The following is a 15,356-nucleotide window of genomic DNA, read 5'->3' as shown; positions in this document are numbered from 1 at the left end:
ACCTGGTCCCGAGCGCTTTTTGTTATTTGTCGTATAACTCAAAAAGTAATTATCGGATCAACTAGAAATTTTCAGAGAATATTTTCAAAATATTACACTTAACGAAAATGAAAAAAAGTTGATTTTTTTGTAAATTCTGACTACCCCAACCCCTTATTACAAGCACTACTGTTAGGCTACTGGTGCGAAAAACTTCTTAACAAATCATCAAAGTTCGTTCGTTCTCGAGTTAATCGGGTCTAAGTATGTAATCAAAACGGTCACGGATTTATATTCCAACAAGAATTTACCGTAGTAGCATTGCTCAACCCGCCAGTAAACAGAAATCTCGCAGTATTATTTATTGTACCCACATACATATAAATACATGTACATACATACAAAGTATATATGTATATAACGTTCGGAGACGCTTTGAGGTGTGCGCACCTTGTCGATCCCAAACGCGTCCATAAACGCGTTCACTTTTTATTTACCGTTGTAATTTCGTTTTATGCGATTGCCATAAAGCTTTCTTATTTTTTCATTTTTTCTGCTCATGCGCTTTTCCCGCAGAGCGTTGCGCGAAATCTGCTTGGACGTATTTTCTTTTAAATCTTTCGCTTGATTCATCTTCTTGGTAAACGAATGAAGATACAGATATTACAATTATAGTCGTACAAATGACATGGCTATACACACATACATACATATATACATGCATATGTACATATGTAAATGTTGTGTATAAAAATAACATTACTCATTTTCAGCTGCTCAAAATTGTGTTCTATTCACTTTAACTGCCATACCAGCATATAATTACTAACACATACGAGTGCATGCATACAGTTGTTTACATGTGTGTATGTGTGTGTGTCTGGTTTAAGTGATTTTCCACACACACAAACATATACAAATGTTTGTGTTTTTTTATAAATACACTTTTGAAAAATGGCCTACTATGAAATGAAATCGCTAAGTCAGCAGCGGTCTTGACTCATCGAAAGTGAGGTGTACGAATGTAGGAAATGTTTACATATGTACAATATTTACATATGTAACATACATATGTATGTATGCGTATTCGATTGAATTTCTAGCTGTCTAAGCCATGAGCCTTGCTTAACCTTCTTTCCTTCTGCTGATACGCGCTTTTTTCGTAATCAAAATAAAGCATTGCGTGAAATTTGAGCTCAGTTTGAGAACTTAACAACTTCTCAAATCTCTCTAGTTTTTACGCAACAGTATCTGTTGTTATATTATATAGTAAATCTGAACTCGAGAAAACTATTATACTCGACTTCAACTCAGCTGTGTTTCTTGAATGGTTAGAGAGAACTTGGAGAATAATGCATCAATTGGCAGATAAACTAGTCCGCTCTGCTGCTGCTGCTAGTAGAATGGTGGGACCGGAATCCTATAGCAGTGGCTCTGCATACTATGAAGAAGCTGCTGCGCAAGGGGAATAGGATGCTAATGGAGTGTTACAACCTCACAAGTCTAAAAAGCATCATAAAATAGATAAATTCCGGCGACTAGTCGCATTTTACACTGGGCATTGCAGGCTCAAGAATTAACTGTTCCACATGGGTGTAGTCCCTATGCAAACAACCGTTTTTCCGACATGGAACCCGAAACGCTTGAGCACCTGATGCTAGATAGCACAGCAATCTGCAGAGGCAGGTTGAAGATACTTGGGTCTATAGAACCGAATAGGGATCACATGGCCCGGCAGATTTCTCGAATTCATCAGTGTGCTGGACCTTTTTGAGTATGTGCGATAGAGCGGAGGGCAATCCGACAATACTTGTAGAGCTCAATTCGTTTCTATTATATTCTAGCCAACATCAAACGCATTTAAGTCCTTCTAATTTCCAATTTCGAGCACTAAAATTTTTATATGACAATCACATTGAAAAAATAGCCTACAGTTAGCAGCTTAAAGCGCCAGAAACAGCTGATCACTCACATAACACACATCAATTTTTATGTTCCATGGACTGCAACTTGAGATCATATATAGACTATCAATAAACGCGTTCTTCAACTCCGCTCCCAATGTATCTAATGTTGTCTGTCGGCAAAGTCAAATCAGCCCCGATCTCAAGTGTCCACAATGCCGTTCTAGAAGTTGAACCCTATTAAAACTGATTTAGACTTATGCAATATATTGCCAGCAAGCATTTAGTCGCTGTTTTATGCCAGCCAGCAACTCTTCGTATGAGCGCTAAGCTTGTTAACCACAAGTAATAGCTTTGAAAAAAAATCTCATGCATCTGAAACTGGTTGAAGCAAAGGCACAGAGGCAACCCTAAGTTGAATAGAGGAACACGAAATTCGTTTTTTAAAATGGCGTCGACTTATTGCATTTATATTAAGAATATTATCACTCTCTAAAAAAAAGTATGTTTAGAATGGAGTCGACTTTTTGGTTTTGACATTTCTCCTCGTTTTTCTTATCTTACTTTTGACGCAGCACACACTAACTCTATAACTTTCGCTACAAAACTTAACAATAATTTATTAATTTTCTTTTCTTTCAGGACACCAAACCGCCTTCAACACCTGTTAGCAATGGCAATGGTAATGGCAACGTTAATGCCAACCACAACCACAACCACAACAGCAGCGGTAACAGCAACGGCAGCACTTACCACCACCATCGCGCGCCGCGCACCCCCGAAAGCTACTTCAATGTGCCCGAATCGATCGCGCTGCTGAACATCGTTAAATCGGAGCGCATACAAAGCGCCTTCCAATCGAATCGCAAGAATCACGCCAGCGTTTGGGAGATGGTCGCCGAAGTGCTGAATCGTTTTAGTGCGCGCAAACGCTCCGCCAAACAGTGCTGCAATCGTTATGAGAATTTGAAAAAGATCTACACACAACTGAAGAAGAATCCCGAGCGTCATGTGCGTCGTAATTGGCCTTACATGTTTCTCTTCAAAGAGATCGAGGAGCAGCGCGGCGAGTGCTGGGGTTCGGCGAATGGCAAACGCTTGGCTTTGATAGCGAAGAGTCACAAAGAGCTGTCCTATTATCAGCGCCGGCGTCAGGCTGCCGAGCTTGGTGTCGCGTATTTGGGCAAAGAAGCGGCCGCGGTCATGCAGCATAGCCTCTTGCAGAGCCTGTCCACCGATTCCAGCAGCAACAACAGCAAAATGGAACGCTTTCTGCCCAACCACTTTGTGGAAGCGCAACTGGGCGACGGTTTGGGCGGTGGCATGGGCCTATATGACGATGGTCCGCCCATGCATTTGCCAGGTGGCGCAAGCGCGGCAGCGGCTGCAGCAGCTGCGGCGGCGGCGGTAGCAATGAATGCGGCCATGCAGAAGGAGCAGGAAATGCGCGAAAGTGCGGCCAATGAGAGCGTTGGTAACATGGAGAATAGCAATTGCAATGTGGCGGCACCACATGTGGCCGAGTTAAATGGCGCGCTGCCTTTGAACGGCGTTACTGAGATACCTACTGGCGTGGCGGGTGTAGTAGATGGCGGTGGCGTAGGTGCGGGCGGTGTGAACGGCTTGTTGGTGCCACATGCCGCTAATGGTATTAAAGATGTGCTGCGACCGCAATTCGATAAGGAATGCAATGGCGGTGGGCCAATGGGTCTGACCAATGGCGAAAACAATATGACCATGAAGTGAGTAAAAACCTTTTTATTGGAAATGTGAATACAAGTATTTCATGAATTGTGCTTTTATTTGTAGGTCCGAGCCTATGTCCGATGGGGAATTCAACCCAGATGATATACAGTTAATGCAGACGAATTACAATGGGTAAGCACTAAAAGTATATTTCAGAAATTTTACCTTGATATAAAAACGAAAAATCAATAATATTATTTTACTGATCGATATCAATATGTTTTTATGGATTAGACTCCTACTACTACTCTAACCTTTAACATATTTTAAAGTTTATTGTCAAAAAAACAACTCCAAGAAAATAGTTATAGGTATTTGAGTATCGTTTCAATCGATTAATCTTTATATTTCTGAAGAAGACTCATACTTTTATGCATCAACCTATATTTAAAGTTTTATGTCAAAAACCGCACCAAGTGAAAATAGTTATCGATATTTGAGTATCATTTCAATCGATTAATTTTTATATTTATGAAGAAGACTCATAGTTTTATTCAACAACACATTTTTGAAGCTTTATGTCAAAAACCACACTCGATGAAAAAAGTTATCGATATTTGAGTATCGTTTCAATCGATTTTATTATTGCTTATACAATTAAATCCGCTGTCCACACTTTAAAATATACCATTATACCAATTTTTCGATTAATATGTATAATAATAATCGATATTTTTAAATGTCAATAGGAAATAATACGATACATTACATATATGGGTTTAATATCTAAAATTAATTAGTTTTTAAAATAATTTTATCTTATCGATATTTATCGATTTGTTATCGATTTTTTGTTTTTAAGCAATATAATGCTATTATTTACGACCTTTCAGTTCTCAAAACTACTATCCACACAGCATCGACCACAACATCCTGCACCCGGACGTCATAGTCGACACCGATAACATTTCCGATTGCAGCAGCGTTATCGGCGGTGATGGCATTGGCGGGTCTGCGAAAAGCAAACGCAAACTCTCCACATCTACCGATGGCGGCGACAGCACAAACTACGAACTGATCGAGTACTTAAAGCGGCGCGAGAAGCGAGACGAGGAACTGCTGCGGCGCATGGACGCGCGCGAAGAGCGACTGCTAGCCTTACTTGAGCGCACCGTTGTGGCCATTGAGGCATTGGCGGGCAGAAAGGCAGTGGAAAACAAGGAGTGAGACGCTGTGATGACCTCAGCGATATAATGTGCCTTTACAGCAACAACAGCAACACCAAACAAAACCAGTCATTTAGTGAAGTAAGCTATATAGATTTAAGTAAGTCAAGCCAAAAACAGTTAGCTCAAAACGCTAGCGCAGCCAAAGAACAAATACGATGAGATTTTTATTTTTCTAAGTTAACTTTTTTGCTTTAATTTTTAGTTTTGTTTTTATTTTAAAAATTTTTTTATTTATTAAAATATTTTTATTTAAATTTTTTTTGTTTTAATGAATTTAGTATAATGCTCAGTAAGTGTAAGTTTTTACATATTAAAATATTTCCATGTAGGCTTACACACATACGGTACACATACAAACACATACATATTTATATACAGAATTTTGTGCTTAATTATTTTATAAGTGTAGTCGTAAGAATAGGCAGCTATTTCAATTTATTTGAAATGTTGCCAAAAATTTACTTAACTATTTTAATATTGTTGGATGAGCGAAAACTTTTAAATACTCATTTTATTTTGCCATAATTTGTAACTTATGTGCCATTGTATTTTATTTAAATACGAAGTAAGTGTATGCATTGAGAATAATATGAAAATAGCACATTGTAATATGCATTTAGCTGCATAAAATTTAAATTCATAAAAAATATTTTGCTAAAAATACGCATGAGTAGTGAAACTTCTTAAACAGTTGCGCGCAAATTTCTTAACAAAAATAAATCAATTTTTCTTTACTAAATTTAAAAGAATTATTCATTTTGTAAAAATATGTCAACGCTCTTTGTAAAATTTAAAATTGTTTAATAAAGTGCATGCCACAAAACAATTATAATGCGTGCATATACAAATTTGTAAAAAGAAAAAAAGAAAATTCCAATTTTTTCATTATTTTAGAGGAATACACAGCTGTTATTTCAAAGTCCTTAAAAGAATTGTAAAATAATGTCAACATCCTTAAAAGAAATTAAAAACAATGCCAAATAAATTGTTAAAAAATACCACAACTAATTGCTTAGCATTTTGCACTGGGTATTGCGCAATAGCAGCACGCGCTCATCAATATATTGACGCCGCAATAGTTGCTACGGTTTGGCACATTGCTACGAGAATAGTGTGACACTACGCTAAATGGTTTTCGTACTGGCTGCGCACCATAGTTGTTGGTTTGCGACCTGACTAAACAAATTTTATGCAGCGAATGTTAATAAATAGAGAAGGCGCAAATGTTAAGTACTAATTTGAGATTTTCACAAGAGGGAACTTCGAAAAATACAACTTCAAAACTTTAGAAACCACGCAGTGATCAAAACGGGGAAAAGGCAAATAGACACAAAGAATGTTCTTACATGAATTATGCGCTTGCTGATTTACATTTGCACATTATGTTTTTGTTATTCTACTTTTCCTTAACACTCATGGCAAAGAACATCTGCGCATACATATATTAGCCGTTCCTTTATAAGGTGGTGAAAGTACACTTGGTTTCTGCTTAGTGTGGTGTAATTTGTTGAGTTCGCTTATAAAAAGGGGAAGGTTCCTTTTTGAACTGGTGTAATTTAATTTTCGGATTTGCGCATTTTCTGGAACAATTTATCAATTTACACTTTAGCACAGCAAACATTTGCGCCTTCTCTATTTATTAACATTCCCTGCTTTGATATGAAAATACGCTGTATGTCGAATTTGGCCAATTCAATGGCGTCCTTTTATTCGTTTTTTGCGACTCACCCCACCAACGCCACTGTTGCCAATCAAATTTTTCTTAGTTTTATTAATTTTACTTCTAATTAAAAGTTTCAAACGATTGCGCACAGCTTCATAGTCCTCCTCCGGCGCGTCCTTCTTTTCGTAATGGAAAAATTTAGCGCCTTCTACAAAAGTAAAAGCGCTATGCTATAGAAATATTGCAGACAAATAGATGTATGTGGTTTACCTTTTAATCGTGCATCGTTTCTGGGTATGAAGAAGCTTTCCAATAAAATTTTATTTTGCTGTTTGGACTTCTTCGGCGCACCGTCTTTAGCAGTGTGCTTGGGTGACTCATTTACACCCTCTTCATCTGATGATGAGTCATATTTGAATGGATTTAAAGCATTTTTGTCTAGTTTATTCAAAAGTATCTTCGCATCGGATACTTTTTTCAGCTCATCAGCACGCTTGTCTTGCACCTGTGCGCTACCGAACATATTCAGCAAGCTGAAACCATCACCGCGCGTTTTGAGCGATTCCGCCAACGTATCGGTGACCATATAGAAAACCTCTTTTGAGACTTCTGGTCCTGCATCGGCCACTGTGGTCTCTTCAATTTCTGCTTGTTTTTTCTTTTGTTTCTTCTTGCCCGCAGTTGTTTGCGCCACAGCGTCGGCCGCTGGTTGTGCCTCTTTGTTGCTGGTACGTAGTAGTTTTTGATGCTCTTCTTTGGATGGATCATAGCGCAGCATGCGTTTCTTGCGCGCAGCTTTTTGTGCATTGTCGGTGGTGTCGATTTTGGTGCCCACGACCTGTTCTAGTATGCCCATTTGCCAACTACGCTCGTTTACTTCCTTACTACTCTTCTCAGTTTTGGCAGCTGTCTCAGCTTGCTCCTGATCTTCCTCTTCATCATCTTCGACAAATTTGGCATCTATGCGGAAACGTGGATCCACACTTTGTTTGCTTTGCAGTTCTACGAGCTTTGCGCCTTTTTTGCCAAAAAGTTCTGGTTTTAGTTGAAGCTGTTCACCAGCTTCATTATCATCTTCTTCATCAGAGCCAAAAATGTTTGTTTTAGATTTATGATTTAAAATCGGACTTGTTGCCTCATCCTCCTCCTCGTCATCGCTAAACTTGATTTTCTTTGCTTTAGGCGCATCCTGTAATTGTTGGTGTTTTAAAATAATTTGGCAAAAAATAAATGTGTATATTCAATAACCATGCCGGAAAGCGCCTGCTGTATGACGGATTTCTTTTCTTTATATTGCTTTGTCATTTTGTTTTGGGATTCCTTACGCTTCTGTTCCGAAATAGTTTCCGTTCCATCCGGCTTCTTCTTTTTCCTTTTCACTCCCTCGATGATATGCAACGGCGCCGTATCGTAGTTTTGTATAACAATCTAGATAATACATAATGCATTAATATTCAATGTTAGCATATTTGTATAAATTTTACTTTTCCATTGTGCAATGAAGTAGCTGCACGCTTTTTGCTTATCAGCAAGTCTGCTGCGATTTCGTCGTCATTTTCTAAAGCAGTCAAATCTTCCTCCGTAAATTTTTTGCGCGTATTCTCAGCGCTGCGCGGCAACACAGACTCTTTTTGCTCTTCATTCCAAGTGACTTTTGTATCAGCCGTCTTGCCTTTCTCAGCTTCTTCGCGTTCACGTTTTAGACGTTCCAAAAATGATTCCTTTGCCACAGAAACCTTGATTTTAGCTCCTTGAATTTTCACCCAATTAAGCGCATCAACGCCTACAATCGAAATTTTAAAGTAATTAAATTATTTTATGGATAATGTTTGTCAGAGTCCATACAATTGTTTACATCATTCGGATGAATTTGTAGCGTTACAAACGCTAACACTTTGACATCCTCTGGTTCAAATGGGTTCTCCTTGGTCTTCAGCTCAACACGTTCAACAGCACCGTAATCCTGAAAAACTTCATTCACATGTTTCTCAGTTGCATTAGGTGGCAAATTAGCCACAAAGAAACGGGTGGAACCCATTAAGTTGTGGAATAATAAATATTGTTAGCCAAATTTTAACTTAAACAAAAAATTTCAGCGACACACGTGTAAAAATAAAATACACCGCACAACACATTGTTGTAAATAAATTACTGTCAATAGACGAGTATATTCAGTGAAAGGCGACATGATATTTGCTATTGACATTCATTTATCGATTACTTATTAAGTGTAAGTGAAGTATTTGATAAAAATTAATTTTTAAGTTATTTGACAATTAATGTATATAGAAATAAATCAATTTCTATATTTATAACTTATTTGGTTTATTGTTGTGAACAATTTTTAATGAAAAAAGTTAAATTAAAGTTACATAATAGGTTATTACAAAACTTCCACGTACATTTTCTTAACACCCACGATTTGTGCAGATGCTTTTGTATAAAATTTTGCAATGAAATATGGTAACTACAATTTATAAAGGTTTTATAAATATTTAGTTTAAAAAGTTATTAAATATATGTAAATATATTTTTGTATAATATTTTACAACACTTTATTGACCAATACAACTCTACGTTTTCCAATCGGGTAGGCATCGTCAAACGAAATGCGACACTGTTTCGTTAATTTTTTTCATGCCGTGTGTGTGTTATACGAAAGTGACGAATTAGTTTTTAATTGACAAAATTTTTCAATCTATGAAAATTCTTGCAGCAATTTTGCTAAATAAAAAACTCGAAATTTCTTAAAACTAATATCGAAGTAAATTGAGAAAAAAATCATTGCAAAACCTTTCAAAAACTAAACAAAAATGGCAGAAGGAGGCAATAGCAAGCGCATCGTTGTCAACGTAAAAACACCGAAGGAGAAGAAAACAATCGAGGTTGATGAAGATTCTGGAATTAAGGACGTGAGTGTACTTTGAGCTAATATTTAAGCTGAATATTTTTAGCTGGCTTCTTGAAAGCCAGACAGTATCTCCGCATGTAACTCTCATGTGACATTTGCTCAGTTTTATTGCATTACATGAGTACATGTTCTCGTCGCTTTTGTTTGCGTGTTGGCAGGTGATTGGCGCAAAGATATGGCAAAATGTCAGAATGCACAAATTTTACGAAATTGATGATTGCACCACTCAAAACAATGAATGTGCAGAAGCGGTGGCGCAACCGCATACATAGTTTTGTTTTGCTTTTAATTTTCATCGTTTTATTTGATTGATTTTTGTTTCTAATATTGGGTGATGATTAAGTGTCCGACCAGCATCGGCGGTTGTCGTGGTGCGAAACCGCATATAAAGCAAATCGTCGGGGTTAAAATGAAAAAAATTATCTGTGACGTGTATAATCGATAGTAATGATTAATTTGTATGGTGCAATAATCATTACAAACATATCTTTTTTAGTTCAAACAACTTGTGGCGCAGAAATTCGACTCTGAACCCGAACAGCTGGTACTAATTTTTGCTGGCAAAATTATGAAAGACACTGATACATTAAAGACTCACAACATTAAAGATGGTCTAACAGTTCATCTGGTCATCAAAGCACCTACAAGGGCAGCAGAACCTGCCGCACGTCCAGCCGCTGATGTACGTCAAACACCGTTCGGTCTTAACCAATTGGGTGGATTGGCTGGTATGGATGCATTGGGCGCAGGTACCGGGTCTTTTATGGATTTGCAAGCTCGCATGCAAAGTGAATTGTTAAACAACGGTGACATGTTACGCTCAGTACTTGATAACCCTCTCGTACAACAAATGATGAATAATCCGGAGATTATGCGCACTCTTTTCACCTCGAATCCGCAAATGCAGGACTTAATGCAGCGCAATCCTGAAATATCGCATATGCTAAACAATCCCGAATTGCTACGTCAAACAATGGAGTTAGCGCGCAATCCATCTATGTTGCAAGAGCTGATGCGTTCACATGACCGAGCAATGTCGAACTTGGAATCGGTGCCTGGCGGTTACAATGCGCTTCAACGCATTTACCGCGATATACAGGAGCCAATGTTGAATGCAGCAAGCGATTCGTTTACACGCAATCCATTTTCCGGTCTAATGGATAGTTCTGGCGGTATGCATAAGCAGTGGCAAAATCACTTCACGTCACACATTTTATATTTTTATGTTTCAATTTAATTTTTAGGCGGCATAAATCCGCAGCAAGGCACGGAGAATCGTCAACCACTACCAAATCCATGGGGCGGTAGCGGCAATCCTAGTGGCACAGCTGGTAGTGATGGTGCTGCGTCTGGTGCCAATCCAGACTTGCCGCCACGCGGCGTGCTCAACACGCCCGCCATGCAGAGTCTTATGCAACAAATGGCGGAAAACCCATCGTTAATGCAAAATCTCTTAAATGCACCCTATACGCGCTCCATGATGGACGCTATGGCACAGGATCCAGATATGGCTTCACGTCTGCTCAGCACCAGTCCACTAATGGCTAATAATCGGCAACTACAGGATCAGGTGCGTCAATTGATGCCGCAGTTCCTTAATCAAATGCAAAATCCCGAAGTACAGAATATGATGACCAATCCCGAGGCACTAAATGCAATTATGCAAATACAGCAAGGCATGGAGCAATTGCGTTCGGCGGCGCCCGGTCTGGTCGGTTCTTTGGGCATACCACCACCACCACCTGGCAATACAGAGAGTTCCACCGGTACAACAACCTCAACTACGAACACCACCAGCGGCGGTGGCGATACCAATCGTCCCGCTACAGCACCCGGCGGCGGACCGAATGCCCAACTCTTCAACGACTTTGTCTCGCGCATGTTGAACGGCGTGACCATGCAGGCGGACAACACGCAGCCGCCTGAGGTGCGCTATCAGTCACAACTGGAGCAACTGGCGGCTATGGGCTTCGCCAATCGGGAGGCCAACTTGCAAGGTGAGTTAAGAAATTATGTAGTTTATGTTGCAAATACTTTTTTCTATATATTTATATGCGTGCTATTAAAATCTTTCCATTTTTGCAGCGCTAATTGCTACTTTTGGCGACATAAATTCTGCTGTTGAGCGGTTATTGGAACTAAACCAATTATCTTTAAGTTAACATCATCCTTAAATTGAAATTGTTTATTTAATAAAAACACGAAATTAACAACAAAAAAACAAAATACAACTGCTGTTGCTGCTGCTAACTAGATGGCCTAGAGACAAACCCCTTCGCTTTACCCTAAACAAAAATAACTAAGTGAATTACTACTGTCCCAGCAAATTAACCAAATGAAACATAAGAAATTACAAAAAAAAAAAAAGTTTGCTTGGGACCGCGGCAATATTTCGTGAAATTACAAAAAAAAAAATTGTATACCAAAAGTAAAAGCGACACTAAAGTAAACATGGAAGGTATGAAATAAGAGGGTATAGAAGAAAAATAAATATTAAAATAGAAACAAGTAAACAAAGGAAACATAAAGTAATTTACATATAATTTTTACTAAACTTTGGTAAATTACGATTTCAATGCGTTTAATGGTCAAATTCATAGCAACTGTATTAAATTCTAAAAAGTTCGTTTAAATGTTTGTAAAAAAAACGTTAATTAAATTTTTATAAATATTTATCTTAAAATACATTTCGAACACCAACTGTCGTATTAAATGAAAACAAATAAATGCAAAATAAAAAATATATTAATATTCTTCTTTTGGAAATTAAATCGAAAATATTAAATAAAAGAAAAAATAAATTAAAATTAAATAAAAAATTACATTAATTAAAGAAAAAGATTAAATAATAGAAAAAAATATACTAAAATATTAAAGTAAAAAAAAGTATATAAAATAATAAATAAATAAAATAAAAAAATTATATAAAATAAAAAATAAATAACATAAAAAATTTATATAAAATAAAAAATAAATAAAAATAATAAATAAAACAAATAATAAATAAAATGAATAATAAATAAAAATAAAAAATATATAAAATAAATAATAAATCAAATATAAAAATTATATAAAATGAAAAAAAAATCAAATAATAGGCAATAAAAAAATTAAAAATATAAAAAAAAAAATAGCCAAAAAAAATTAAAAATTTAATTAAATTAAAAAAAATATATATAAAATAATGGAAAAAAAAGTATGCTTAAAGAAACTTACAAATATGTCCTTTTCAAAAATATGTTTAAAAGAAAAACTGTTAACGAAAAATTTTAAATTGATTTAAAAAACAATTCTCTATCTAAAATAAAAAAGTTTTGAAACATTCAAAAAATCTCAACAATACGCAATTTTTTTTTATTTTGAATTTGACTATTAAACGCATATAGTGTAAAAAGGCATTAAATAATACATTACATTAATATTCCAGTTGCTTTAATTATTCCAATATTTAACAACATTCTCCCCAACATTTTAATATTATTAAGGTGCGCTGTGCAAATAGGTGCCCTTTTACAAAAGTATGAATGTTTATTTTTTTTTAGCAATTCCGGGTTTCAAATTACCCAAGTAATGTTAAAAAAATAAGTAGTTGAACAAATTTATTTCGGCATAAGAATCTAAACAAACAAAAACTTTTATTGATTCAGGCTTAAAAGGGAAATGTGGTGAGCATATAGAAAGCCTGGCAAGCTACATACACATACATACATAACTATGTACAACTGCTACTATTATATGAAAGAAATTTTATGATACAAAAAAGTACATTTTCATTGATTAATTCTGATTATTTTAGAATGTTATTACGTATTTTATGTTCTTTTATAATTATCAACTAACTATGTATGTATATCAATATCTACTATTATTAGCTTACAAAATTACATAACTACATATATGTAGTATGCGTAAATAGCACATACATACCTACATATATACAGCAGGCATATATACCTACATTCAAGTTTATAATGAAAATACAATAAACAAGCGGAATATGAATGAAGTCAAGAATTTTCACTAAACAAATAAAAATAGAATGGGAAGTTTCCATAACAGAATATTTTCAATAAAAACATTACAAAAAAATATGTATAAAAAGTACTAAAATAATATTAGAAATGAAAGAAATATATACATATATAAGATTACATACATATAATAAACGGTGTCACATTGTGTTGAAAAATAAAGTTTACTTCTATTTTAAAGGTGAAGAAGACCAGAGTTTTCACTTTTATGAATAAAAAAAAACCAGTATCACGTTCTGCGTGAATTTTTGGCAACACTTGCAACAGCATTACGTTTTACTGTCATTTTTTGCATACAAATAATCGGCAACACTAAATTTTTGTCTGCACATCACCAGAGTATCAGCAACACAGTTGCTGTACTGCTGCAATTATTACATAGCTCGAATGCACCCATCTTGTCAAATAAAAAAGTTTTCCATACAAGATCCAGATTTTGATCGGTCAGTTTGAATGGCGGCTATATGCTGATAGTAGTCCGATCTGACTAATTTGTTTGGAGATGCTATTGTTGCCTTAAACTATAATCCATGCCGAATTCCGTGAAGATATCTGGTAAAATAAAAAAAATTTTGCATACAGGAACTTGATTTTGATAGTTCAGTTTGTATGCCAGCTATACACGATAATGATCCGACATCCGCCGTTCCAACAAATGAGCAACTTCTTGGAAAGAAAAGAACGTGCGGAAAATTTTAGATCGATATCACAAAAACTGGCGAATTAGTTCGAGTATATACAAACGAAACTCATACGGTTATGCAGAATGCCGTTGAGCACAGCCATCAGATCTGTCAAGAAAGGGAAGGTCCTCCGCCAGCCGTTCGATACCAAACGAGGTTTTAGATAGCGTGATTCCCTCGCGTCCATCTACTTCATTCTAATGCAAAAAGTGATTAGCGCCGCTAATTTGTAACGCAGTAGTACTGTCTACTCTAAAAGGACAATGCTACTGGAGTACGTGGCGGATGACATGGATATCACAGGCCTTAACAACAGAGTCTCAGCGCAGTCTTTTTCAAGCAAAAGAGGTTGGTCTTGGTGTAGGTTGTGGTGAACGAGGGCAAGACAAAGTACTTGGGAACCACGCCACTAATGACAAGTATAAATTTGAAAAAGCACTTTGTCTATCTCTGAACCAGCATAAATACCACCAACAGTCTAAGCCAAGGCCAAGCGCAGAATAACTCTTGCCAACAGGTTCTATTTTAAGATCGTCAGGCAATCTTATCATTCTCGTATTATTATACGACACAGAAACATGAACCATGATGAAGCTAGATGAGAAAGCACTGAGCGTGTGCGATGAGTACCGAAGCAAATGGAACCACGAACTTTATGAGCTCTATAGCGACATATGTATTTAAACGTATAAAAATGCAATGAATGTGGTTAGGCCATGTTGTACGCATGGAAGACGATGCTCCTTCGAATCGAGACCCATTGGTGTACAACAGAAGCAGCAGCGCCCACGCATTCAATGAAAGGACGAAGTGCATAGGGATCGGTCTGAACTTGGGATGTACAACTGGCGTGACCTCGCAAACTATACAGGCAAATAGCAAAGTTTGGTATTCTCGGCCGAGACTAAGCCACGGTTGTAGTGCCAAAGAAGAAGAAGAATCAGAGGTTCAAACTATGGTTGATATATTAATTAATTATAACAAAAACTGTCGTGTCTAATAGCCTTTTGGTAGACACAGTCATATCTGCGAGTGTATTTCTTGTATGATATGTCATAAATATTATGTTCTCCTTCTAATTAGATCGAATGTAAACGCAAATTAGTCGGATAGAGCGTGATTTTTATTAAACTCTTTTAGTCGTAGGCTTTCCAGCAAAATTCGGGCGCTTTGCTGTGGCCATTTCATTGCACAGCTACGATTAATTTTAAACTAAGCATATTTTACTTTACTGCTCCTTATTATTAACAGACGCCGCCTACTTTGGGCT

At 36.5% G+C, this 15,356-nt stretch overlaps 3 protein-coding genes across 6 annotated transcripts in view; 2 read left to right on the top strand and 1 right to left on the bottom strand.

Annotated features, from left to right (window-relative positions):
- meso18E overlaps positions 1-5,797 on the top strand; it is a 57,538-nt gene extending 51,741 nt beyond the window's left edge. For 3 of the 4 annotated variants that reach the window (XM_070109992.1, XM_014236311.3, XM_070109994.1), the window contains exons 2-4: positions 2,526-3,625; positions 3,693-3,761; positions 4,463-5,797. In XM_070109992.1, coding sequence (XP_069966093.1) covers positions 2,526-3,625; positions 3,693-3,761; positions 4,463-4,796 — 1,503 coding nt within the window. In that variant the 3' untranslated portion in view covers positions 4,797-5,797. The remainder of the gene's footprint in view (positions 1-2,525; positions 3,626-3,692; positions 3,762-4,462) is intronic. The other variant, XM_070109993.1, reaches the window with a different exon arrangement.
- A 676-nt stretch (positions 5,798-6,473) lies between these two features.
- On the bottom strand, positions 6,474-8,615 carry LOC106618163 (probable RNA-binding protein CG14230). The gene is made up of 5 exons (XM_014235789.3): positions 8,307-8,615; positions 7,946-8,244; positions 7,710-7,889; positions 6,732-7,650; positions 6,474-6,669 (listed from the first exon to the last, which is right to left on the bottom strand). Exons 1-5 carry the CDS (start codon positions 8,497-8,499, stop codon positions 6,491-6,493), a joined length of 1,770 nt encoding a protein of 589 aa, XP_014091264.2. The 5' UTR covers positions 8,500-8,615; the 3' UTR covers positions 6,474-6,490.
- Positions 8,616-9,089: 474 nt separating this feature from the next.
- Positions 9,090-13,592, top strand: Ubqn (ubiquilin). The gene is made up of 4 exons (XM_014238440.3): positions 9,090-9,373; positions 9,869-10,544; positions 10,617-11,369; positions 11,458-13,592. Exons 1-4 carry the CDS (start codon positions 9,275-9,277, stop codon positions 11,532-11,534), a joined length of 1,605 nt encoding a protein of 534 aa, XP_014093915.1. The 5' UTR covers positions 9,090-9,274; the 3' UTR covers positions 11,535-13,592.
- Positions 13,593-15,356: the final 1,764 nt, after the last annotated feature.

The sequence above is a fragment of the Bactrocera oleae genome, chromosome 5, assembly GCF_042242935.1.
Source record: "Bactrocera oleae isolate idBacOlea1 chromosome 5, idBacOlea1, whole genome shotgun sequence".
Lineage (NCBI taxonomy): Eukaryota > Metazoa > Arthropoda > Insecta > Diptera > Tephritidae > Bactrocera > Bactrocera oleae.
The sequence above is the reverse complement of the archived record's forward strand: the minus strand, read 5'-3'. Positions and strand labels throughout refer to the sequence as shown.